Source organism: Leguminivora glycinivorella, chromosome Z, assembly GCF_023078275.1.
Source record: "Leguminivora glycinivorella isolate SPB_JAAS2020 chromosome Z, LegGlyc_1.1, whole genome shotgun sequence".
Classification (NCBI taxonomy): Eukaryota; Metazoa; Arthropoda; class Insecta; order Lepidoptera; family Tortricidae; genus Leguminivora; species Leguminivora glycinivorella.
This window is the reverse complement of record NC_062998.1, coordinates 4099864-4125866: the sequence shown is the minus strand read 5'-3', so window position 1 is coordinate 4125866 and position 26003 is coordinate 4099864. Positions and strand designations below refer to the sequence as shown.

General features: G+C 38.9%; 2 protein-coding genes across 4 annotated transcripts in view; both read right to left on the bottom strand.

The window, feature by feature from the left end:
* Nucleotides 1–6582: 6582 nt before the first annotated feature.
* LOC125241151 lies at nt 6583–10132 on the bottom strand. 3 transcript variants are annotated; one of them, XM_048149489.1, is made up of 3 exons: nt 9581–10132; nt 7816–7912; nt 6583–7099 (listed from the first exon to the last, which is right to left on the bottom strand). In XM_048149489.1, the coding sequence occupies exons 1-3, from the start codon at nt 9745–9747 to the stop codon at nt 6863–6865; spliced, it is 501 nt and encodes a 166-aa protein (XP_048005446.1). In that variant the 5' UTR covers nt 9748–10132; the 3' UTR covers nt 6583–6862. The 3 variants fall into 3 exon arrangements, with proteins under 3 accessions (XP_048005446.1, XP_048005448.1, XP_048005447.1); XM_048149491.1 differs by lacking the exon at nt 7816–7912; XM_048149490.1 differs by lacking the exon at nt 9581–10132 and having other exon boundaries at nt 7816–8178.
* A 10083-nt stretch (nt 10133–20215) lies between these two features.
* Nucleotides 20216–26003, bottom strand: part of LOC125241490 (HEAT repeat-containing protein 6-like) — a 34822-nt gene continuing 29034 nt past the window's right edge. Inside the window, exons 14-16 of the mRNA XM_048150006.1 lie at nt 22626–22850; nt 22075–22290; nt 20216–20564 (exon numbers count right to left, since the gene is read on the bottom strand). Coding sequence (XP_048005963.1) covers nt 20307–20564; nt 22075–22290; nt 22626–22850 — 699 coding nt within the window. The 3' untranslated portion in view covers nt 20216–20306. The remainder of the gene's footprint in view (nt 20565–22074; nt 22291–22625; nt 22851–26003) is intronic.

Below are 26003 nucleotides of genomic sequence, written 5' to 3'. Positions count from 1 at the left end.
CTTCATGACTTTTTATTCTAATAAAATATTTTTTTCTATAAAGGAGAGCTGGTAGCGGCCTGCATTATATGAAAACATTATATCCGATCAAACTATTTTTAACCCCCGACGCAAAAACGAAGGGGTGTTATAAGTTTGACGTGTCTGTCTGTCTGTCTGTCTGTCCGTCTGTCTGTCTGTCTGTCTGTCTGTCTGTCTGTCTGTCTGTCTGTCTGTCTGTTTGTCTGTCTGTGTGTGTGTCTGCCTGTGGCATCGTAGCTCCCCAACGGATGAACCGATTTTGATTTAGTTTTTTTGTCTGAAAGCTGAGTTAGTCGGGAGTGTTCTTAGCCATGTTTCATGAAAATCGGTCCACTATGTCACGGTCGGGGGTTTTTTCAAAATTTTAATTTTGTGGTTAGGTTATTATTTAGAATCTTTTGATTAGGCTTTTAGTCCAGTGTGTTTCCTGTTAACTAAATCTTGTAAGTGAAATTATATATTGCGTGACGAGTTTCGACTCGTCTTATCCGTATTGACGAGTTCTTTCATTATATTTGGTAAGGGTCTGATATGCTGGAGCTGGAAGGTCTGAAAGGCTGGACAATCCTACGATATTCCTGATTGGTTAATCCAACCTAGTAAGGCCATCGATAGAGGTTTGTGGGAAATTACACAATAAACCTTGTGGGCTGGCCAACTGTAGAAGCTGTTGGCCCACTGTTGTCAGTTTGTAGAAAATATTACGTTGGTATTACATCGTTGGTCCATTGCATTTTAATGGTACACTAAAGCTACAAATTCATCATTGGTTACCCAACCGTAGAGATAGTAGGGCCATCGTTAAAGGTTTGTGGGAAATTACACAATAAACTTTGTGGGCTGGCCAACTGTAGAAACTGTTGGCCCACTGTTGTCAGTTTGTAGAAAATATTACGGTGGTATTACATCGTTGGCCCATTGCATTTTAATGGTACACTAAAGCTACAAATTCATCATTGGTTACCCAACCGTAGAGCTAGTAGGGCCATCGTTAGAGGTTTGTGGGAAATTACACAATAAACTTTGTGGGCTGGCCAACTGTAGCAGCTGTTGGCCCACTGTTGTCAGTTTGTGGAAAATATTACGTTGGTATTACATCGTTGGCCCATTGCATTTTAATGGTACACCAAAGCTACAAATTCATCATTGGTTACCCAACCGTAGAGGTAGTAGGGCCATCGTTAGAGGTTTGTGGGAAATTACACAATAAACCTTGTGGGCTGGCCAACTGTAGAAGCTGTTGGCCCATTGTTGTCAGTTTGTGGAAAATATTACGTTGGTATTACATCGTTGGCCCACTGCGTATTTAACCACAATATATTTTCGTGGAATTTAATGCGGTTAGCCCAATGTTCTACCTACGGTAAAAAATCTTCGTTAGTTATCCTACCGTAAAGCTAGTAGGCCCAATGTTACACGTGTGTGGGAAAAACAACAGAATCTCTATGCGGTAGGTCCAATGTTGGGGCTTTGTTGGTAGACCGATTATCATCTCCCAACAATAAACCAACCGTTGGCGAGGACACCCCAACGATAAATGCTACTAGGGTAAGTACGAAATTCTTCGTGCTTAGAAAACATACTTTAATAGAACATCTGTTTAAAACCTAATACATTTGGTCATAAAAAATAAAATTACATAATTACAAAATTTTACAATAAAAATAAGCATTGAATTTATCTCCAGAAATGTTTTAAATAAAAAAAAATATATGACATCTATAGAACATTAAATATATGCTTAATTACAATTAATAATATTTACAAATAAAAATCGGTTTGCACTTATAATCACGACACAATTGGATCGATAATGGAATCAGTTTTGTAGAAATGACATATGTCATAATTGTTCGATTCTTTTCTTGGTTACATAATGCAAAAAATACAGAAAAGCAATAATGATTAATATCTTATACCTTGGAGTCTCATCTCCAAATATTTGGTTGTAATCCTACGCTGGATTATAACCTCTATGGTACATCTTCTCAGGCCTCAATACTGGCTATCCAATTTTAAAGAGTTACTAAAATATAACAATAGACATTTGTATAAAATTGATTCCATTATTGACAAGTAACATTTGGAAGTAGTACGAGTTACATGGGAGCGAAAAACGTTGACACGTTTTACATGAACACTTCATAGTTTGTCTGATCTGATCAACATTTTGTGAACTGTTAACTATCATTGTTAGTATGGCCCCGTTTCACCACGATGACAATCCACCGTAGATTGCTAATCTAGTAGATATTTAAATTGAAACTACTGTCCATACTATTATTAGTCCACAAAACTTCACGAAATTGCCATTGTCAGTAGTCAAAATGTAAATGTGATAAAATAGGCGACAACGTACACTGAATCGTTGACAGTTGACAAAATTATCAGATACAACTGAATACCATCATTGTCTGGCGATGCTTTTTACTCTTATTAATTATTGTCAGATGTTTTTAGTATAGTAATTACTGCTACGTTTCTCGCTTCCCAACACTCGTTTGTTTGAGGAGCAGTGAAAACCAGCCTTGCATGAAACTCGATTATTTACACGATCAAGTAAGTCCAAGGGCAACGAAGACGGGCTAGTATTACGAACAACGTAAGCCGTTTTCGTTGTGCCTGAGTGTATTGCAGTCAGCTGCTTTGGTTTACACAGATGAGGGTGCAGACTTGGTTACGTCACAGTAAAGAATGAAGCAACAAACACTACTCGTATCTTTATATTTGTCTTTGGCTAAAAATGGTCTGATGCGCTATTGGAATACGTGCGGCCGGCCAGCGGCTAATATTATTAAAATCCAAACTTTTTCATAGATTTTAACTTCATAATAGTCGTAAATATTGTCCCATGAAGTTAAGTTTAGTGATGAGATGAGAGTGTTCTATCAAAAGCATTTTACTTAACGTATCCCTGTCAATACCCTCAACTGTAAGTGTTTAATGAGAACAAGTCCATGTCAAAACAAAATATTCAACAATATATTTTATTTTACAGAATAGTCACACATAAATTAGCACGCCACTAGGCCTTGTACCACGGGAACCCGACCCGACAGCAACAAACCAAGTTACTGTTATTATTGGGGTAATATAGTATCTTAACTCACGATTTAAGGTTAAAATACTTAAAATATTATCCATCAGTCAATTCATAACTGTAAAGGAAACACTATTGAGTTTTCTCAATTATACTGACATCGATTTTAATGGCCCCTCCAGTGCAAGGGTTAATATGTCATAATTTCACAGAAGTTTGTCGTTTAAAATAACAAAATCGTTGTTAACATAGCTTGGTGTGACTATACACGATTATTTCTTCCATTTTGACATGTAATCTGTGATATGGCTTTAGCTGTTCGGGGTCAAACAGCGCCATCTATATTTGGAGGTATGCGTTTTATACCTTCCTCATACAGCGAGTCGGGTCCCCGTGCAGTCCCATACAATTTGACTACGAACACGTTCCGATACCAATAGGTACCATAAGCTGATCTATGTACATACATACAGTGCTAAGCAGTAATACTTCATTCTTAAATTTACATGGTTTGACTTTAAGTGTAATACATTTATATACACATAGAGATATATGGTTTGTGGTAGAGAGAGTATTGAAAGAGGAAGCCCTTTACAATGATTGCAAGTCAAAGAGTTGTTAATGGCAGAAGTGGTGTACCACAGTGAAAATAAGTAAACGCCGTGTTTTTTTTTGTTTTCCGTTAAATTCGACACGCAGTTAGGTTCATCATCAGGAACCAAACTGTATATAGCTTTTTGTTAAATTCGAAAAAAAATTTTTTTTCCTTCCATACATAATAAATGGATTACTTAGTGTGAGAGGACCTTAATCATAACATTAAACACTGTCATCCGACACTGTCAATTTTATGTACTTTTCTGGCCTACATTATACTCATTACTTTTATGGCCAACAGCGACAGTTGTCAACATGACAAAACAGGGGCCAGGTTTACTAGAAGTGACAATGCAAAAACGGACTAGGCAAATAAATTTTCTGTATAACATATGTATTACCCTTAAAGGTCGCAATAATCTAGGCGTGTGTCATCCTAACTCGTGTATAAAAGCGAACCTCGTAAAGCGCGGGCGCCCGGCCCCAATTTAGTGTAAGGCCGATATTACACTATCACCATAGATTAAATATACGAAGATCATACCATCCCATACATTAAAATGCGACCGCCTAAGAACGCGCATTCACTACACCACACATAGATAGCGCCACAAAAAAATGCCTTGTTGCCATCATTTATTTGTAGATTGGCGTTAAGTGTCACTTTCGAGCCATAAATCTATGTCAAAAGTGACACTTAACGCCATCTAAAAGTTTAATCAAAAGCTACAAGACATTTTTTTGTGGCGCCATCTATGTGTAGTGTAGTGTATGCGCGTTCTTATGCGGTCGCATTTTAATGTATGGGATGGTATGATCTTCTTATATTGAATCTATGATCATAGACAACATGCCGTCCTTTTACTTCACGTTGGAGAAAAATGGAAGCATACAGACCTATTATAGTGTACTTTCGGCCTAAGGCCTGAGTGCGCGCTCATATTGGGCATTCGGCGTGCATGTCAAACAATTGAAGCTCATACAAGTGTGCTGAGTTCATGCGGCATAGCGTGCACGCCCACTGCACGCCACCGACCGAGCGTTCACTCAGGCCTTACACTTACAAATAGAACACTCGTACATTGTGTCTACACAAATCAATGCATAGGCCATTATTTGAATTGCTTTTATTCGAATCGGTAGGGTCACAAAAACTGCCAGCGTTATCGTCGACCGACATTTTAGTGTTTGCGTATATGTATATAGTATGAATTTTCTGAGATGAATTTTTGGGTTGTGCCGTAATCTGTTAAACAAAAGCCTTTGTTTCTATTATTCACAGCGGCTAGCTCCCGTTTCCACAGCACGTGCTAAAGTCTCGGTGTAGTTAAAAAGCAACTATCATGATAACAATAAGGTTCAAATCCATAAAAAGCCCTTTCGGAGATAACACGTTTTGTCATCTTCAAAAAAAGTTACCTGCATACTGTAAACTGTTTCATAAATTTGAACCTTATTGTTATCATGATAGTTGCTTTTTAACTACACTGAGACTTTAGCACGTGCTGTGGAAACGGGAGCTAGCCGCAGTGAATAATAGAAACAAAGGCTTTTGTTTAACAGATTACGGCAAAACCCAAAAATTCATCTCATAAAATTCATACTATACCAGCCCCTCTAGCACAATTTGCCTTGTCGCGCGCGAGTCCATACTTGAAGTCGCGCTTGATGTATGGACTCGCGCGCGGCAAGGCAAGTTGTGCTAAAGGGTCAGATCATGGTTGACGCTGCTCGCTCGCAACTTTCATGGCCCTCGAATCACTTGTATCTATCAACCGCAATATTCTAATAAGTCTTAACTTGACATAGTTTGTACTAAGTCTAATAATATACAACTTTTAGCCTAACTTGTGAATCACTTGATATAACTTGGAATCGCACAGCGATAAGCGTACCGACATTAGTCTCTAGGTATAATTTGTATAGAACCGGTTAAAATAAGGGGCGTAATGTATAGTTTGATTATTAGTCCCTACACGACTGCAAAGATTTTCACCTTGATGACATTTACTCATCATTTACTGTACAGTCAGTTAGAAGGCCCTTAGTGAATATTTCTTGAAAACGAATGTAGGTTTAATCAAACTACACATTAACATTACCCAACTGTAAAACGTAACAGCCTACTTTGACTCATGTAGTTTATGTAAGTCTTTATTTAATATGTCAAGTTCATACGGAATACTTTTTTAATTCGCCATTTCTTGGGTTTTACAGACACAAATAAAAATAATGTCACGATATTTTTTAATGATGATTCATTTCGTAAAAGACATGTATGTTACGTACTGCCTATTGATAATATGTGAAACTGGGAAAAATCATATGAAGATGAGACTTACCTGCAAAAACTAAGAAATGCGAATCACAACATGTAAGTAAATAAAACCTTTATATATGTGAGTTTGACTTAATTTAGTTGAGACTTAATTTGACATAACCATAACAAGCTTGCCCATTGGCTGAATTCGACATAAGCTTGACTATCTATTACACAATAAAATAATCATGTCATCACAAATAACAGGCCCGCCTGTGACCTATTTCACCACGGTGACGTTCACGTGGGACTGACAATTCTGTGCCTATTTCTGAGTCGATAAAAATTTAATGTCCTTGTTGAACAGGCAATCAACGGGCGAAGTGACACTGTGGTGAAACAGGTTTTGTTATTTCAAATAGAGTTTCGAAGAAAGCGGAGCCTGCTTCTACTTTTCATAATCTCACAGTCGAGTATGATTACAAATTTATAACAAGCTGTAATGTCAAACGATAAAGGTAGTCGTCCACATGTCCGTATCGCATTTACACTTGTGTGTGACTTTTTATACAAATACACATATAACTCCGTATAGATAAATAAAACCTAAGAAAAAAACGTTGGTACCTCGGAAACATCAAGAGAAATGTACGGTTGCCTATGATTGATTCTCGGATAGATGGCGCTAATATTAATATTTGATAACACATACCAAGTTAAGAACATGGGCCAAATTATCAAAACTGAGGTTCATTGTAAAGCCTCCGTTGCATTGTGCTCTGACTACATTCTATATAGGATCCTCTTTGATAAAAATAATACTAACACATTCACTACCAGACAAAAACTGGCGCACCACCGCCCGCTTGTATGGCGACAACCCGCCCAGCGGGTCGTCCGACATCTGAGCAACGTTCACGAGTACCAGGCGGGTTCTTGAAGTGTTAAATGCGATGCGGGTGTACGGTTACCCTCAGCCTAATCTCATGTAAGGTTAAGGTTACCTCGAAGCGTAACAGTGACGTGGCTCTACCTAGGAGTCCTAGGGGGTGCAGTACGCGACGCGATGGAGCCACTTGTCGACGTACCACATGTCGCGGGGCTAGTCCGCGGGGCGCGGCGGCGGCGCGCGCGGGGGCAGGGGCGACGCGGGCACGCTCCAGCTCTCCGCGGGGGCCCATCTGGTTTACAACAGGTTGCCGATGTTAGTGAAACGAAGTGCCGCCGTAACGGGATGACATATACTTACCTCCTTATTCATAAACGTTCACTATAGTTAATAGTTATCAAGCCGATAAAGTTCATTTGTCCCTTTCTATCACACCAATACGTCGGAAAGGGATAAACCAACTTTACCGGCTTGATAACTTTAGTGAACGTTTATGAATACGGGGGTTAATATTTAAAAAGTAAGATAAGTTACAACCACTTTACACTACACATTTGAATGTTGTTTTCTCCATATTAAAGATTTATTTAATCAATTGAAAAATTAAAAATAGATCGATAGATAGATAGCGTTTATTGTAACGGGATCTAGATTTCTCGGGAGTAGGAGTCTTACCTGTTTAACTTATGTCGAGTGTCTATCTCCAATCTGTCTATGAAGGTGCGTCGGTAATAATGACGAAGTCGTGGTAATTAAACTGCAAAACGGGTTTGGAAATGTTTGTACAAATCACCTGTAAAGATCTGGCAAGACTCCATCGTCGTATATGAAGACATCTGTATGATTTTCCGGTACTGTTCGATATAAGTAATCAGAACCGCAATCACCTGCTTCCTGCCTCTTGGCCTCACAGTCTCTTGAATGGGGGCTATATAACTAGCTAGTGTCTCACCTGTTGTGTCCCGTGTGATGCCACTAGGCGTCACATACAACTAGCTAGGGCCTCACCTGTTGTGCGGGTGCTCGCGCCTGCCTGCAACGTGATGCCACTTGACGTATCCGCTCAGCCTCCTCTTGAGGAGTCCGGCGAGCGAGTGCAGCCAGCCTGCGACGCGACATACGGTCACGCCCCGTACCGCAGCGAGAGCTCTTTGGTTTCATCGCATTATTTAATCGTTATATAATCTTTAATAGGTATTGGAAGGGATTATGACAAGGATAAGGAGGTAAAGTCGACTGTTAGAGATTAGCCAGGTCCACACTGAATCGCGCGCAAAACGTCCGTACTCTTGCACGCACGTTTGACTCGAGTCAATTGTCTCGGCAATTGCCTTGTTAAGGCGGTGGTAATTTTGACGTAAAAAAATGTAGATTAGGCACTGGTCCCACCTCGAGCTAGTAAACTATGAGCTATTGGCTATAAAAACGAACAAAAGATAAGCATTCCAGTGCAAATAAAAGAGACACGGCGATTTTGATAGCTCACCGCTGGGCGAGTAACTATAAACATCGCCGTGTCTCTTTTATTTGCACGGGAGTGCTTATCTTTTGTTCGTTTTTATAGCCGATAGCTCATAGCTTACTAGCTCGCGGTGGGACCAGTGCCTAAGTCATCATTGTAGAAATAAAACTATGAAAATTGACTATATTGCGTATAATGAATTCATAATACATTCTGACATTTCAAAATATTTACAGCATGCTGTAAAGAGTTCGAAAGGTCGGGATGTAATTATAAATTCATTATACGCGATATAATCCGTTTTGCATACTTTTATTTCATGAATATCTTTCGCGCTAACCGAAGACAATATTACATCATTTTAGATTTAGTAATTATGATAAAGTGGGTAAGGAAAGTCATAAGTTGGGTACTGATTAACAAGATGCTAGTGTATAAGGGTTAAACTCTATGACTTTAAAAAAAAGGTTGCAGTTTTTAGGGTTCCGTAGTCAACTAGGAACCCTTATAGTTTCGCCATGTCTGTCTGTCCGTCCGTCCGTCCGTCCGTCCGTCCGTCCGCGGATAATCTCAGTAACCGTTAGCACTAGAAAGCTGAAATTTGGTACCAATATGTATATCAATCACGCCAACAAAGTGCAAAAAGAAAAAGTGGAAAAAAATGTTTCGTTAGGGCACCCCCCCTACATGTAAAGTGGGAGCTGATATTTTTTTTCATTCCAACCCCAACGTGTGATATATCGTTGGATAGGTATTAAAAAATGAATAAGGGTTTACTAATATCGTTTTTTGATAATATTAATAGTTTCGGAAATAATCGCTCCTAAAGGAAAAAAAAGTGCGTCCCCCCCCCTCTAACTTTTGAACCATATGTTTAAAAAATATGAAAAAAATCACAAAAGTAGAACTTTATGAATACTTTCTAGGAAAATTGTTTTGAACTTGATAGATTCAGTAGTTTTTGAGAAAAATACGGAAAACTACGGAACCCTACACTGAGCGTGGCCCGACACGCTCTTGGCCGGTTTTGATTATTAAAATCGGCGATTAGATTCTCATGCCTTCATTAAAATGCTTAGAGCCTTAGATGATATTACGTCAGGGACACGAAAATGATGGAACTAACTTGTCACAGATATAACAGGAAAAGGAAGGGATCAAGGAATTACACAATAATCGATGTTTTCGAACCAAAGAGCTGCGCATACTGCCATGTGCCCGGTTGTTAGCGATGACGATGATATGGACATGGAACCTACACCACGCTAGAAGCAGGCCTGATTGTGAGCTCACATACATTAAAAAACTAACCTCCTTGGGGTTTCCCCACACCTATCGACGGGGAATCGACGCTGGTCGACCGAAAATAGCTCGTTAGTATGAAAACGCTTACGCCTCAGCCATGACATTGGTCTAAGCGCAACAGCGGCGAGCAGCGGCCATACATTGGAGCGAGACAAAGCGATGGGACTTTTCATTCGCACTTATGGCTGCCGCTCACCGCTGACGCGCTTAGACCAATGTCGTGTCGTTGTCGCTGAACGCATACGTACGCATCTTCATACTGACGAGCGATTTATGGTCGGCTAAAGTAGATTCCGCGTCGATAGGTTCGGGGAAACCGTTATTCATAAACGTTTAATACTTGAGAAGCATATAATAATCGTTTGTCCCTTTCTATCGTACGAAGACGTCGGAAAGGCACAGATAATTATTATCAGCTTCTCAACTTTAGCAAACGTTTATAAATAAAGGGGGTAAGGCGTTTCTCGGCACGGCGGTTGTACAGATGCAGTGCATAATAGTTTTCTATCGTATTTTGTTTTGCTAATCCGGTCAAAGTTAGTACTTCTTGGACTGCGACTGACTGAAATGGCATGATATCGTGTGTTTCCATGAAAATACGAAGGAAAAATATTTCGCACTATTTCTGTACGTATATTGGCTGGATTATAACTTGCCATATAGTTATACCAAAAAAAATAATGTTTCGTACAGTGAACCCACAATCAACTCAAGTACCACTAGCCCTCAAGCATAGCAACAGAAGACTGTAGATGAAAGGAATATTTTTTAGTTAATTAAAATACTGATAAAAGTCAATATTCACATAGGGGTTTACGAGTACACACTGGTTAGAGCTTGTTCCGATATTACACCTGCCACGAGGCATATATGAACTAGAAATATACACTAACCAATGTCCCAAGACCCAATGCGAATCCCAGAAGGTATATTATATCCTTATGTCACACAGGCTTTCCCCAAAGCTATAGACGCGAAATGGGCTTTAGCCGACCAAAATCACTCGTTACTATGACGCGTACGCGTCGTTGAACGCATCCGTACGCATTTTCATACTAACGACCGACTTTTGTCCGGCGGAAGCCGATTCTTATGGGTACTGATGTGCCGGACGAAACTTTCCAAAATTCTAAAATTTTCACATAGGAAAACTTCGGAACCTTTCCATACTTTGTATTTACAATCGTATGGATGGAAATTTTCCATTTCATTAATTTATATTTGCTTTATTTTTCGTTAAAGTTTCGGGAATTTTTCAAGAAATTTAAGATTTTTTTGGAAAGTTTCCGCAACTTACACATCACTGCTTATGGGGTTGTATGTACTTATGTAATTATGTCAATATTCATCAACTAAGAAAGTAAATAATACTAGCTACTTTCCTTCCACAGTCTTCGATTCCAGCCCGTACTAGCAAGGTGTTAAGGTGTATTTAGTGTGGCAAGGCGGGTGAAGAGCAACAGAAACCACCATGGTGACACGTTAAGAGAGAAAATATATTCATAACTTCTCAAGCAATAGTGGTTTAAAGTTAACTCGAAAATCGAGCATATTAGTAAACTTTCAAAAAAATTCTTAGAGGAAGTGTAATAAATGTTATAGTATGCTATATATTCGTGAACTACTCAGTAAGCCCTTTCATTTGATACCCCACACGGCATGGTTTGATGAAAATTTTTTTTTCTTTGTATGCGATTTTTGATTGCCGGGGTGCGGGGAAGGGGACTACAAAACTGGTTGGCAACATGTGTTTATATGATGTCCGGGATCTATAAAATATATATCTGAAGTCAGAATGAGGTGCGCTATTTTTGCAAACGAACATCCCCTTGGAGCCTGCTCTATTAGGTATTCTTGAAAACTAAAATACACAAATAAGATAAAGACAAGAATCCTCCCGGAAACAGCAGATAGGTATCCACCATGTTATGTCTTTCTTCCACACGTTACTTATAATTGTCGGGGGTGATCTCTGGGTAGATAACTTTAGCGTGCGTCAATGCCCCTCGCTGGACAATTAGACAGATTATTCCGGATTTTATCAATGTTGCTTTTTCACCATGCTGACATCTCCACGTGTGGTGTACGCTATCTGGATTCAACAAGATCATTAATAATAAATAAATAAATAATAAATAAATATTATAGGACATTCTTACACAGATTGACTGAGTCCCACGGTAAGCTCAAGAAGGCTTGTGTTAATGACACGCGAATTTATGGTATTTGTTTATATTTACATATTCTGTACGCCTTTGATGTCCAAAATAGTTTTAAAAGAAGTCTTGAAGGTTGATACTCGATAGAAGGAAGGTCACAATGAATGTCATTTTGATGACGTCTGGGAAAAGTGAAACTGGAGAAGTACCTAACCCTTTTATCTTCTACTAGCTTTTTCCCGCGGCTTCGCCCGCTTACTAAAATAATTCAAAACATTAGACCCCCACTTATTTAACCGTGAATTTTGAAAAATCCTTTCTTAGTGCTCCTCTACACCTTATAAGGAACCTACGTGCCAAATTTGGAATCTCTAGGACCAGCGGTTTCGGCTGTGCGTTGATATGTCAGTCAGTCAGTTTCTTCTTTTATATATTTAGATAAATGGCGCACTATTCTTGGTAGCTTGAGCTCCAGATGATAAACTTTTGAAGTGAAATGTAAGCACATCTCAGTATGTTGTAACGTTAAAAATTTCCGCAGATGTCAACTGTCAATATTTAATGAAGAAATATGCTAATGCTTTATTTAAATATAACCAAGATAATAAAGTTATACAAAATATTTATGGAATCGAATGAAAAGACAATGTAATAAATATAAAATATGTATTTAATAAATAATAACACACGTTTCATTTAACGGGTGACTCCTTTGACTAACAATTAAAATACTTATACCTATGTGCACAATAATATACGATTACAAGGGTGAATCAGCTTTGTCTTGCCTGTTATTGCCATGGCTACGGTCTCCTGAGTCACGCTGGTTTTATGCAAAATTATGCTACTAAAACTTAAACTATGCAAACATGCATTTTTCTGGTGTTAACAAGACTTTTCCTCAATTTGCCACCAACATGGACTACACGGTGTTTCCGGTACCACTCAAAACCTCAGACACCCCAACTGATTTTTATTTTTTTAAACTCATCTAGAGTATTCATCTTTTAATCTGATCGTTACTTTTTTTTGATTGAATTTTTAATTTTCTGTACAGCTCTACTTGACTTTTAGCTCTACACTCAATAAAATAATTGCTAACTACCATCATAAACCATAAGACTATTTATTTGTGTACGTTACTGCAACGACATAAGGTTTACCAATAGACAGCTAAGATGTCACTGTAAAACACTTTAAAGCTTTGTCACAGTAAACTTCAAATTGGACAGGTAATAGCAGTAAGCAAATAAACTCAATATTCAAACTGACAAGGTTGTAATTAGGTACGAGTTCAATTTGTTATGACTTATGATAAACATTAAGATTAAACTGACAAACAACGTCAAACTAGTAGCGGAAAAAATAATCATCCAAGTAACCGGCCAGTATTAATACCCCTAAATACTGAAAAAAGGTAACCGACCTCTAGCAATGCGATATACACAATGTTGTATTACGAGTACAATAGAATGGGCACGTAAAAAATAACTAATAATACTAATTTAAATAAAAATATTACCCCCATCAAGATATAGCTCAATCGATTCTACTCTCGATTCTGAACAAACTGTTTTCAGGTTTTTAGTGTTAAGTGAAACACGGTGTATATGCATGCTTGCATAATTTAAGTAGCATCATTTTGCATAAAACCAGCGTGACTCAGGGGACCGTAACCATGGCAATAACAGGCAAGAAAAAGTTTTTTTACCCATAATATAACCTTATAAGTATAATCCAGTATCGGATTTGGTGTGTATTAACTTTACAATTACATTATAGTATCTGCCAATTCATCTTCAGTTAAGCATAATACGATTGTCACAAAATGTTTAAAAAAATAAAGTCTTGAAACTATTATGCAAAATGTGACATGCAAGAAGACTTTCTTTAAACATATATGTACTATCGAACCATTCCAACTGATTCATGACATGACCCACTTGGCAGATTATTCGTTTGAATCTTTCAAACCTGTTATGACTATGGCTTATAATTTACTAAGGTTGTTTTGAATACTAACTAAAGTATGTCACTACACACATGTCAGTGTCTAATGAAATGATAACAAGTTCGTCACCAAGGAAACCCTATCTGCAAGCGAATTTCGATCTAATTAGTCCATGGGCCAGCTGGTCTAATTTTGCCAAACGGTATAATTTGGGGGTACTAAGTTTCCTTTTTACAGCAGTTAGGTAGGCCTATAAGGATGTTAAAAAACCATGATTGCCATCTCAAAATGGTAGCTAAACAAAATGGCCGCCAATCCAAGATGGCGGATATTGAGTTTTAAAAAATCGACCATAACTCCAGAAGTATTGGTCCGATTTCATTTTTATTTTTTTTAAACGAAAGGTCTTTTTCTGTACTTAAATACTTGTCATATTCATTGTTTCGCTAAATTCAACCATTAGTTAGTAATTAACGAAAAATATAAAAAAATATCTTTTTTTCTAAAACTTTCTGTCAAAAATCATGTTTCTACAAAATACCTTGCATATTCTAATAAATATTTAAATGCAGAAAAATAGTGCCATTAATCACCTTTAATTTGATGTATAAAAGATACATATTTAATTTACAAAAACACATAGAGGCTTAAATTTAAAGCTGCCTTCGTTGAAATTCACCGTTGTGCATACAGTACTAAAAGCTTCAGGTTGGAGTGCATACAGTACTAAAAGATGTGTGCAGTTGGGGTGCATACAGTACTAAAAGATGTTGTAGAGTACAAATATGCTGTTTTTAGTTTATTTTAGCAATTGTACAATTAGAATAATAGTTTATGTTAATAGAACATGATAGTATCCATGAGTTTGTAGATATTCGATAGTACTAGGATAAAATTTGTTTAGATACCATATGTGCAACACACCTCAATGATGAAAATTAAGTATTTAAGTGTACTAGGTATATGACTAACATGTGTCGAGACTGTAGAACCATTAACCTTTTGACCGCCACGGACAGCCACGGTGGTCACCGGAAATTCTTGCCAAGGACGCCAACGATACGGACGCCAAATGAAATAAAATTGGGACTCCGTAATGCCTAATTACGCTCATATATTCGCGAATTCGCAATGCAATTCTGTTGCGATTGTGCCTGGGAGACGGAATACTCCGTCATCATCTTGCGTATAAGGGTTAGATCGTATTCCGGATTGAAAATCGTTCCGCATTCAAGGACTCTCAGATTTGAAAAAAAAATCCTACGCACGAGCGGGTTAGTGAAGACACAGTATAAAGCAGTAATAACTCTTCTAACAAACTTCACTCCGCGCGGTGTGTCGAAAACTACTCTCCATATGCACCGAATACATGCGAAACTGGTAAGTATTGGGCTGGACAGTCGGGGCCGCGTTCGCGCGCTGTGTTGACGTGTTGAGTTCGGGAGAAAATGACGTCAGCACCGAAGACATATTTTCGTTACTGTAGTGTTTATGGGTGTATGGAGAACAGTTCTCAAAATGCGGAAATGTCAGAATGTTCTTTAGAATTCCTAGACACCCAGAAAAGTAAGTGGTTGTTATATTTTTTGCAGTGTTAGGTACATTATTGCTTACGTAAATGGCGTAAAAGTGAGATTTAAAGCTAGAATGACACATTAAAATCAATAAGGATTTATCTGTAACGACATTTAGGTAGATGCTGCGATCTATCTAGCTCGAAAGTTTGGTACCTACTTTTTATATTTTTTTTTATACAACGTCGGTGGCAAACAAGTATACGGTCCGCCTGATGTAAAGCGGTCACCGTAACCTATGGACGCCTGCAACTCAAACAGTGTCACATGCGCGTTGCCACCCCATTAGAAACTTGTACACTCTCTTTTGCTGTGTGCCTACTTAAATATTGTGCAAACATCTATTCAAACATTTTATGTAAATACGATTTCGTCAGTATTTAAGAAACAAACACGTACTTGAATCTTTATTAGATAAAAAGGTAGAAAGAGCGTTGGTACTAGCATAGCGCCATACACAATTACTACGAGTAGGACAGTAGCACAGGTACAACCCTGCGTGACCTTGCGCAGTAGTAACGACCGCGTCGCCGCTGCCGGAGATTAACTACTGATTTATCCTTATACTGTGGTGAAGAGCACCCCCAGAATTCGGGCAAACTTTAGAAATGTTCTTTAGTACAGAATTAATAGATATTTCTTACCTATATTTTACCGATTACTAAACAACGAAGCCGTTAAATACCGGATGGACAAACTTTGAGACAAATATCACCGCTTAAAGTAGAGCCAAATATTATTAACATGTATTGTTCGTCATTACCGAACGAAAAACGTTAGAAGACGTTAATAACAGACGTTTTAATTACCTACTCACGTGAGTTGAATTTTCATAAAAGGTGTACCAAAATGTGAATGTTTCTATGCAACCTGCTATTGAATCAGAAGAAAAGTTAGCACCCGTATCGACGAATCTCAATTAGTAGAGAGTAACTCCGGGGTTATGCAATCTGGCCAACTTTTTAAACAGGTAGGCATTTATAAAAGCCTCAATAGGGATGATAGATGTATAAATGTATGCCTCAATTATCTTCGATATGCGGATAACATCGTCATCTTCAAAGAAGCACATGTTCCCCGTCAGATGCTGGAGGAACTGTATGCCGTCGGTGAGTGTTGGGTTAAAGTAGTTAAACATATAGAGGTATGTACAAATTGAAAGTTACGGCAAGGACAGACTTATCCAAAGCTCCATATTTCAGCCTTTATAACAAGTAACAGAAGATACGTTATCCGGAACAACAAATAAAGGTTGGGTTAAGGAATGCCATAAACGACTAACGGAGGTAAGTCATAATAACAAAATCATCCTTCAATGGACCAAAGGACACAGTAGATGTCGAGGTGATGATGCGGCCTACGAGCTGGCCAGGCAGCTGGGGTCGACTGCCGATTCTCCCGATGTCCTTCAGCAAGGTATGCTCAATATGAAACTACACACAGCACACTGGCAAAACCAGATCAAATGCTGCAGTCAAACAAGCCAAGCCTAGCATCAATGGAAAACTCACAAAGACGCTCCTTCAACTAGGGAAAGTCCGCCTGAGAATGGTAACCAATGTCAGAACAGATCGTAGACTACTTAACAAACATATTTTCATAACAGATGCTATGAACATTCCCCTGTGACGAGGGTGCCTCTCACCTGGTGATGGAGTGAGCAGAGTGGCTCCATACAGGAAGAAACATCTCGGATCCCCGAGAGACCTCTCCAAAGTTCTCCTACTCAACATTAAAGGTCTAATAGGATTTCTCGAGGAGATAAGCTGGCAGGATTAGCTAAATCCCCCACATCACGCAAAATAGGCACAAAACGTCGAGTTGTGGCGAACCATAACACAATACAGAGACTTGGGTCGGCGTCGCTGCCGGCGGAGATCACACGGAGGACTTGGATGCCTTTTGTACGCTAAAGGACGTATTAAGGGCAAGGATACCAGTCACTGGAGACCAACATGTTTGATCAGTGTGTAACTGGGTACTTCCCACCGTGACATAAGCTTGCGAGACGTGGACACTAACAATGTACTAAATGAAGAGGCTAAAAGTTGCAAAGAGGTATAGAGCACAACACGTTCGGTATGTCTTTCTACGATGGAAGCGAAACGAGATGATGCTGATGCGGCGACGGGTCAGAATTATAGAGATCGTATTGCTACTCTAAAATGGGCTTGGGCCGGGCCAGGGCACGTAAGTCGTGATTGAAGGTGGAATGCCTGCTATAAAAGTTCGAAAAATTAGGAGAAAATTAATCTGTTACCTGTGACTGTCTTGAAGGCTTGATATTGGTGATATTGGCTCTACAATCTACATTAACGGTAATAAGTAATATATTTCTGTGCATAAATTAAGGTTTATTCGGTAGGTACCTATATCACGTTGTTTAGTAGTCGGATACTCCATAGATTTGCCTTATTAATGCATTATAGTGAATTTCTCAAGACTTTTTCTTTTGGGGTGTGTTCTTCACCTTTTGTATGCAAGGATTATTTTAACTAAATATAAGTTTTCTCGAACACGGATCAGGGTTAGGCTTAACCTTTTAAACGCCAAATAGTGAAAAAGAATACGTCGTGCCCCGGACACCAGACAGACGTGGATCGCGATTATTGGAGCAAAATTAGGCGTTAAGAAGGCCCGCATGGGTCCCCAATGTAATTGGCAAAACTGATGGCCATGGTTGGCGTCCTTAGGAAGCATTTCCAGCGACGGCCATATCCGCCCATGGTGGTCAAAAGGTTAATGTGATGAGATAGGACCTCAACTATGTCTAGTTTATTTATTTTCTATTATCTCGGTTGGTTGGCGCTGTATCACTAAAGAAATTTTATACAAATAATCAAATATCTAAAACTGTACTTTACCTATGACATATTTTATTATATTCTTAAAGCTAATGGATTTCGGATACTAACATGTTCAGTTCTTTTCTTAATTGTAAGTACAATTGCAGAAATATACTAAAAACAGCATATTAGTAATCTACAACTTCGACCTGAAGCTTTTAGTACTGTATGCACAACGGTGAATTTCAACGAAGACAGAATTAAAATTAAGCCTCTAATGTGTTTTTGTAAATTAAGTCTGTATCTTTTATACATCAAATTAAAGGTAATTAATAGCACTATTTTTCTGCATTTAAATATTTATTAGAATATGCAAGGTATTTTGTAGAAACATGATTTTTGACAAAAAGTCTTAGAAAAAAAGATATTTTTTTTATATTTTTCGTTAATTACTAACTAATGGTTGAATTTATCGAAACAATGAATATAACAAATATTTGAGTACACAAAAAGAGCTTTCGTTTAAAAAAAATAAAAATGAAATCGGACCAATACTTCTGGAGTTGTGGTCGATTTTTTAAAACTCAATATCCGCCATCTTGGATTGGCGGCCATTTTGTTTAGCTACCATTTTGAGATGGCAATCATGGTTTTTTAACATCCTTATAGGCCTACCTAACTGCTGTAAAAAGGAAACTTAGTACCCCCAAATTATACCGACTTCTTCACTGGCCCATGGACTAAATTACATTAAGATGGTTCGACAAAATGAGCTTATGGTGGGTCATTAATGTCATTATTCAGCTGGTTCGATAGTACTAAGACTAAGGTTACGAACACTAGTTAATAAATAAATTACAATATTGTCTTATCTAGGTTCAATCTCATGTTTCACTTAAAATATTATTAAATGCACAGTGCCACGGATACCACGGAAATATACCGAAATGTTTACGTAGTAGTAAATAACCATAAGACCTATAAATAAACAAGGCCACATTAGGTATTAATTTTAGTTGAAATCGAGTAAACGTACGGCATTGCATACAATCTGCATTCAAAAAAGAATATATGCGTTTCGAAAACAACAAAAAGCGTCGTTTCAGTCGCAATAATGGATAAACAATGAGGAGGCACACTCAAAGGTTATGACAGATGGCGCCACCCTATTAGTCCATACGTGAGAGCGAGAAGATGACATGTTTTTTCTCTCTCTCACATATGAATGACAGTGACATGCCTAGACACTTGCACAGGCGCCGCCTGGAGGGATAAAATGTCAGTGTGCCTCCTCACTGGCGCAGTCACAGTGGATCATTTCATATTACGGCACATACGTATTTTTTTTTATTTCTCACATATCCCAAATAAATATCTCCTGCAGCATACTCAACGATTGCGACTGTGTGTCGTTGGCTGCTATCAAATCTACTGTCACGTACTTGGCAGCCTCCAGTATTCTAGAGGCATGAGGCGTTCTCCGGCGGCAGTTTGTAAAGAACTGCATTAGGAGGTACTGGCGCAGTCGTAATGGATCAAAAAATAAGTACCTACGGTGTTTTTTTTTTAGAATTAAACAGACTGATTACTTAACTGTTTAACTTTTAGGACAGATAAATTACAGGAGTTCATTTGTAAGAGCCATTATTATTAAGTAAACATATCCAAATAAATATCTCCTGCAGCATACTCAACGATTGCGACTGCGTATCATTGGCTGCTATCAAATCTACTGTCACGTACTTGGCAGCCTCCAGTATTCTAAGACAGGAGGCGTTTTCCGGACGAGCTAAGTGAGAAGTGACTGGCGCAGTCGTAGTGGATCGAAAATGGATATCTAGTACACGGTATTACGTGTTTTTTTAGACTTTAACAGACAGATTACTTAACTACATATTTAACTTTCAGAGACATACCAGTACAGCAGTTCATTTGTACAAGACATTATTATCAAGTAAAGTAGCTCACATATTCCAAATAAATATCTCCTGCAGCATACTCAACGATTGCGACTGTGTATCATTGACTGCTATCAAATCTACTGTCACGTACTTGGCAGCCTCTAGTATTCTAGAACAGGATCCGGCGGCAGTTTGTGACAGAACTGTGTGGTACTGGTGCAGTTGTAATGGATCAAAATTCATACTTAGGTCACGGCGTTAAGTGTTTTGTAGACTTTAACAGTCTGATTACTTAACTATTTAATTTTCAGACAGATAAATTACAGCAGCTCATTTGTACGAGCCATTGTTATTAAGTAACTCACATATCCCAAATAAATATCTCCTGCAGCATACTCAACGATTGCGACTGTGTATCATTGGATGCTATCAAATCTACTGTCACGTACTTGGCAGCCTCCAGTATTCTAAGACAGGAGGCGTTCTCCGGCGGCAGTTTGTGGCAGAGCTGCGTGAGGAGAGACTTCGCGCAGTCATAGTGGAAGACTAGAGGGTCGAGGATGTCGGGCAGATCGATCTGCTTGAGGAGACAGCAGAGGTGCGCTAGGGTCACGCTGAGCTGTAACAATGATATTTCAATATAGGCAAAGAATTGACTATATGCTGGGAAAAGGTGGACCGGTTCAGATGTAGATAAATCTAGGAGATTTTAAGCACGCGGGTTGGTAAAAATCATCAACAATATATTATAAAACTTAAGGTTTTATTTTGGGTAGGGAGAACTTTGACCAAGTGTAAAAAATGTATAAACATAATGCACCACGATATTTGAATTTTACTGCGTTTTAATTGGCAATATTTCATACAACAATAAAAAACCGGCCAAGAGCGTGTCGGGCCACGCTCAGTGTAGGGTTCCGTAGTTTTCCGTATTTTTCTCATAAACTACTGAACCTATCAAGTTGAAAACAATTTTCCTAGAAAGTCTTTATAAAGTTCTACTTTTGTTATTTTTTTCATATTTTTTAAACATATGGTTCAAAAGTTAGAGGGGGGGGGGACGCACTTTTTTTTCCTTTAGGAGCGATTATTTCCGAAAATATTAATATTATCAAAAAACGATCTTAGTAAACCCTTATTCATTTTTAAATACCTATCCAACAATATATCACATGTTGGGGTTGGAATGAAAAAAAATATCAGCCCCCACTTTACATGTAGGGGGGGTAACATAATTAAACATTTTTTCCATTTTTTATTTTTGCACTTTGTTGGCGTGAGTGATACACATATTGGTACCAAATTTCAGCTTTCTAGTGCTAACGGTTACTGAGATTATCCGCGGACGGACGGACGGACGGACGGACGGACGGACGGACGGACAGACAGACATGGCGAAACTATAAGGGTTCCTAGTTGACTACGGAACCCTAAAAATGGGTTTGATTACTGTTAGCGACTATGATGTTTATCTACTTCAAGCGAAAAACACTTAATTAGTCCAATTACTATTATTGTGTTTACTTGTATTCATTTCGGTCGCCTAATCTAGCACACTGTAGCTGCGAGCAGATAACGAAAGTTGTCGCTATGCTGCCTAGTTTTACTTTCTTTAGTACATAGTTTGTTGGCCTAGAAAATGTTTGATTCCGGTATCGTCCACCAGTCGTATCACTAATTAGGAATAAAACAAATGTTATAAATAAACTAATTTGTTACACAAAGTGAACGTTGCAGATTGAGAATTGTTACTATATAATATTGTCACACTCATAGTGCTGTAAGTGCAAAACCTATAACATACTCATGTCAGTCTAAATACACACTCGTTAACACAACGCAGTACCACTGATGAATTGGTACGCACTGTAAGCTTCTTGTACCGTGCATGAAGATACCCAATAAGAATGTATTTATTACCTGTTCAATTAGATATCAATCAATCCTCAATCTTGTGCTCTATTAAATCGTCAACATTGGCAGCGTTTCAACATGACACCTCGCCACACCAAAAACAGTTCGCCATATTGCGCTGTGGTAGTTAGGTCGCAAAGTGCTACCGCTGCGTTGATGCTCGCTTTCGAATGTTTTGAAGAGACGATTTAATAAGAGAATATTTATTTTATTACCTGTTCAATCAGATTGTCCTTATGTCTGTACTCAGTGAAATCGTCCACATTCGCAGCGTTTTCCATTGCCGCCATGACACCTCGCCACACCAGCGGGAACAGATCGCCGTATTGCGCTCTGGTTGTTGGAGCACGAAGTGCTACTGCTGCGTTGATGCGCACTTTGAGGTTTTTGCAGTCACGGGATAGCGTGCAGAGGTTTGGGAAGACTTGACTCTGAAATAAAAGTTTTAATGTAAAGTAAGAAACTGAATATGCTACGGAATATTTGTATAACCGCTACAGACTTTAGACGTTATTAATATAACGCTTTATGAGCTCTTAACTGGGATTATTAAAAGCAGAATCTTCTATTTAATACTACTTGTAGTAGTTATTTTATACCCTACGCAAGGAAGTCATCTTGACTATCTGTTACCTACATTGCTTCCGATATGCTGCCACGAAATGTTGGAACAATTTACCGCCACCAATCAGAACCGTAACTCCATTTACTTCTTCTAAGTGCAATCTTATTTAAAGTACCTACTTAAAACGTGCTGTGTTCTCACCTGCCATCCACTAAAACAAGTGAACAAATCCTCATTCTTCATAGCATTGCCCAACGCGTAGCACGCGTTCCATCGCACCTTCATATTGCTCACTTTGCACGCGCAGTCCAGCAGCTTCGTTATTGCTGCTTCGCATAAAACCTTGAATTGCGGATCACGTTGCAGATTTTCTTGTTTTATTAGGCGCAATATGTTTCCGAGGCCTCGCATTGCGCTCATCTTTACCTGAAAAATAAGAAAAATACGTATAGCAAAGAGATGTAGGTGCGACGAAGCAGTTTTTAACCCCCGACGCAAAAACGAAGGGGTTTTATAAGTTTCACGTGTCTGTCTGTCTGTCTCTGTGTGTGTCTGTCGGTGGCATCGTAGCTCCCGAACGGATGAACCGATTTAGATTTAGTTTTTTTTTTGTCTGAAAGTTGAGTTCGTCGGGAGTAGTCTTAGCCATGTTTCATGAAAATCGGTCTACTATGTCGCGGTCGGGGGTTTATTTTTTAATTTTAATTTTGTGGTTAGGTTATATAGGAAGTTTTCGCTCAGCGTTCGTTATTATGCACTTAACACACAATTAAAAGAAACCTATGAGCAACTATGATTTTAAGTGGTTTTCTACAGTTGTTTCATTCTTGTTATGAGTAATGCTTTAATTGGACCTAAATGTACTCGATAATACATAACGAAGTGTCTTAAAAACTCTTATTTTTCCGGTGCTAGAATTTGGGGTAAGTACATAGTTCATAGTGACTTCACAATGGTAAGGGATATATTTTTCAGCACGGAAAAAACATAAGCTAAAAAAAATTTACGTCATCCACTAACTATTTTTGTACGATCGATAATACTTACTCTTTTTATAACCTCAGACTCGAAAGGTCGTCTAAATCTAACCAAGTGAATGATGTATTGAAATCATTCAAAACAAACGTGATGAATGTCGTGTGCCGTTTGCTTTCGAAAGATAACGTATATAATACTCGTAATAACCTTTCGTGCCTACTTATAAAATATTCCCTGTTAGGGTCAAAGGATATCGGGCTTACATTTTTAGTAGTAGTGGCTCAAAAATTGACCTCAACATATACAAAATCCATACTAATATTATAAATGGGAAAGTGTGTGTCTGTTTGTTTGTCCGTCCTTCACGGCAAAAAGGAGTGATTAATTGTCGTGATTTTTTAAGTGGAGATGGGAGATAGTTATGGAGAGTGACATAGGCTACTTTTTGTCTCTTTCTAACGCGAGCGAAGCCGCGGGCAAAAGCTAGTATTTCATAAAAATAGACCATGAATTAAGTTAGGAGAAAACTTGATCAAAAGAGTTTATTTATTCATCGACATGCGTGTTTAACTGTTTAGGCAAACAGAATACAGAATTGAGTACGGAAAGACAAGAAACTACGTCGGGTTTCAGAACAAACACAAACGAAAGGACATATAACTAAATATGCTCCGTTTAGTTAGTCACTACGCCACTATTTACATAATAACCGCATTTTCCTGCTTTAAGCCGCATAATTGCTTATTTAAATATTCAGTATCTACTGCAAACGTGAGCTAATACAACATAATTAGCACGTGTCCATAATCTGTCAACAAATAGTTAAATGCTGGTGCTGATTAGGACATATACCGAATACAAAAACGACGTGAGTGATAAGAACATTCTAACTATATACGCCCTTTCTGTATTCGTCCGTAAAGACATTAATATTTACTAGCTTTTATCCGCGACTTCGTCTGCAGGGAATTGAGGATTTGGGTAGCGCCTGATAAAAATTAGAGGCAATAATTCAATTCGAGTAAAATGCTAACATCAATTATCAGGCGAAGCCCCACTTATATTATTTTCGGGGTGAAAGTGAGATTATTTTTACCTTCTAAAGGAATGATGTCCGGAATAAAAACAATCCTTTGTTCTTCCCTTGGACTCAATTAATCTCTGTACCAAATCGCAATCAAATTAATTTAACGGTTTAAGGGTACAGATAATACACAGACAGACATACTTTCGGATTTATAATATTAATTGCTTGTTTGATTTATTGCTTTGCTTGTTTGCTTTTTGCTTTAGCCTTTGCGTGCTTGGGAGCACTCTCTGCCCGCAGCTCGGCCTGCGGCCTCGCGTGCTTGGGAGCCTGTCAGACACGCTCCGGGCCTTCGGCCCTCCGCGTAGTTACTGTGGGGGTTGTAGGGAAGTTGGAGCTTAAACACGACCCAATAGTAAAAGTGTCTTGAGAAGCTCACGACGGGCCTGCGGCCTGTGGCCTCCGGCCCGTCGTTTCGCTTCTCTAAGACACTTTTACTATTGGGTCGTGTTTAAGCTCCAACTTCCCGGTCCGCCGGCGAGCCGATCAGGGACGCTCCGGGCCTTCGGCCCTACGCGGAGCTCGGCCTTCGGCCTTCGCTGGGTTTCGAAGCTCCGCGTCGGGCCTTTGGCCCGCCGCTTCGCTTATTTAGATACTTTTTGTTATTGTTTTCTTGGGAGCACAGTCTGCACGCAGCTCGGCCTGCGGCCTTCGCGTGCTTGGGAGCACTCTGCCCGCAGCTCGGCCTGCGGCCCTCGCGTACTTGGGAGCCTGTCAGACACGCTCCGGGCCTTCGGCCCTCCGCGTAGTTACTGTGGGGATTGTAGGATTTGTAGGGAAGTTGGACCTCCGGCCTGCGGCCTCCGGCCCGCCGCGTCGCTTTTTAGACACTTTTACTTATATTTTCTTGCTTGGGAGCACTGTCTGTACGCAGCTCGGAACTTGGACCGGAGCAATGACCGTCGGGCTGTAGAACGCTCCCTCAGGCTGGTAGGGAAATTTGACTTTGTCCCCTCTCGCCGCCGTTTTTGACTTTTCCAAAAATTTTTTTTTCTCATTTCTATTTTTGGCCCCCGCTCTTACCACGTGCCAAATTTGAACGCGCTCGGACCGAAAAAAAAAAAAAATTTCAAAGTCGGCCATTTTGAAATTTTGTAAATGCCATTCGATGGACCTCAGATAACTGTACAACATTAGTTTAAGCACTATTAACCTTTTTCCTACCGTTACGGAGCTATGGGGATTTAAAAAAAAACCTCCATACAAACTGGTAGGGAAATTTGACTTTGTCCCCTCTCGCCACCGTTTTTGACTTTTCCAAATTTTTTTTTTCTCATTTCTATTTTTGGCCCCCGTTCTTACCACGTGCCAAATTTGAACGCGCTCGGACCGAAAATAAAAAAAAAAATTTTCAAAGTCGGCCATTTTGAAATTTTGTAAATGCCATTCGATGGACCTCAGATAACTGTACAACATTAGTTCAAGCACTATTAACCTTTTCCCTACCGTTACGGAGCTATGGGGATTTAAAAAAAGGACCTCCATACAAATTTCAATTGGCCTTCAAAGGGCGC